This window comes from Pundamilia nyererei, unplaced genomic scaffold (genome assembly GCF_000239375.1).
Source record: "Pundamilia nyererei isolate P.nyererei 1_Seehausen unplaced genomic scaffold, PunNye1.0 scaffold00279, whole genome shotgun sequence".
NCBI classification, from domain to species: Eukaryota; Metazoa; Chordata; class Actinopteri; order Cichliformes; family Cichlidae; genus Pundamilia; species Pundamilia nyererei.
Window position 1 is genome coordinate 688,279 of NW_005187680.1, and position 1,462 is coordinate 689,740.

General features: G+C 37.3%; 1 protein-coding gene across 5 annotated transcripts in view; it reads left to right on the forward strand.

Annotated features, from left to right (window-relative positions):
• Positions 1-1,462, forward strand: part of ikbkg (inhibitor of nuclear factor kappa B kinase regulatory subunit gamma) — a 37,097-nt gene that overhangs the window by 17,450 nt on the left and 18,185 nt on the right. For all 5 annotated transcript variants that reach the window (XM_005750603.1, XM_005750605.1, XM_005750606.1 and 2 more), the window contains 2 exons: positions 135-271; positions 427-503. In XM_005750603.1, the coding sequence (XP_005750660.1) occupies positions 135-271; positions 427-503 (214 nt within the window). The remainder of the gene's footprint in view (positions 1-134; positions 272-426; positions 504-1,462) is intronic.

The window sequence follows — 1,462 nt, forward strand, 5'->3', positions numbered from 1 at the left end:
TCGCACACAAGAATTTCACTCGCATGTGCTGTGCCAGTGTGCCTGCACATGTGATGTGACAATAAAAGTGATTTGATTTGATTTGATTTGAAATTACTGCATGAAAAATGACCTCACATGTCTCTCTCACCCAGGCTGAGATCTACAAGGCAGATTTCCTTGCTGAGCGAGAAGCCAGAGAGAAGTTAAACCAGAAAAAGGAGGAGCTGCAGGAGCAGCTGAATCAGGCCTTGGCTGAGAATGAGAGGCTTAAACAGGAAGCTACCGCACGGTAAAAACCAAGACATTGCAAATTATAATAATTATTTGTGTCATCAGATTGGGTATGTGGATGTGTTTATGCTTCATTATGTGTGTTTCATCTGCATGTACAGTTAATAAGATGAGATTTAACATAGAACTTTTCAATGCTCCCTTCTGTTTCAGTGCACGTATGGAACAAATGAAGATGAGACACCTGGATGACTTCTCTGCACGGCCCACACTCATCCCCCCCCCACAAGGTACAGAATCATGATAGTTTTATTCTCATGAAGCTCTACTTTCACTACTGAAATAGAGAAAATTTCATGCTGTGTGTTTTTTGGAATTTATTTTCTTTTTTAATTTATTCACATATAGGGCTGCAATTAAAAACTATTAATTTGTTAAAGTTTTTAACAATTATTTTATTCATTAGTAGATTCAATGTTTTGTTCATAAGACTCAAAGAAATAGTAACGCTCTTTGGAAGTGCCCGTATCTTATGACGATGTCTGTTGAATGTCTAGTTTTGCTTGACCACCGTCAGTTTCCTTTTATGCAGTCACTAAAGAGCATGTGCTATTGGTTTGAAATCAGGTCACTGACTTGATCCTTGAAGAATATATCCCATTTCTTTGCCTTCAGAAACGTTCGGGTTGCTTTTCCAGTATGGTTTGGGTCATTCTCCATTTGTACATTGAAACGTTATCTGATCAGTTTTGTGGCATTAGGCTGAATTAAAGCGAGTGTAAATTATTATACACTTTAGAACTCATTTTGCTGGCCATGAAATGCTTGTCAGTCCAACTAATTATGAGCCTCTTAAAATGGAGGATTATGTAAAAAAATGTTTGTAAATCCTAAACATGTATTGTAATACTTTTTTTTTAGGTCTGCACTTCAATTGCATCTTGATTATTTGATTGAAATCCACTGTGGTGGTGTACAGAGGATAAATGGCTAAAATGTGTCATTGTCCAAAACCATTTGGATCTAACTACATACAGTGGGGCAAAAAAGTATTTAGTCAGCCACCGACTGTGCAAGTTCCCCCACCTAAAATGATGACAGAGGTCAGTAATTTGCACCAGAGGTACACTTCGAATGTGAAAAAAAAAATCCATGAATCCACATGGTAGGATTTGTAAAGAATTTATTCGTAAATCAGGGTGGAAAATAAGTATTTGGTTTGCACACACAGTAGTTGGTATTTTGGCCC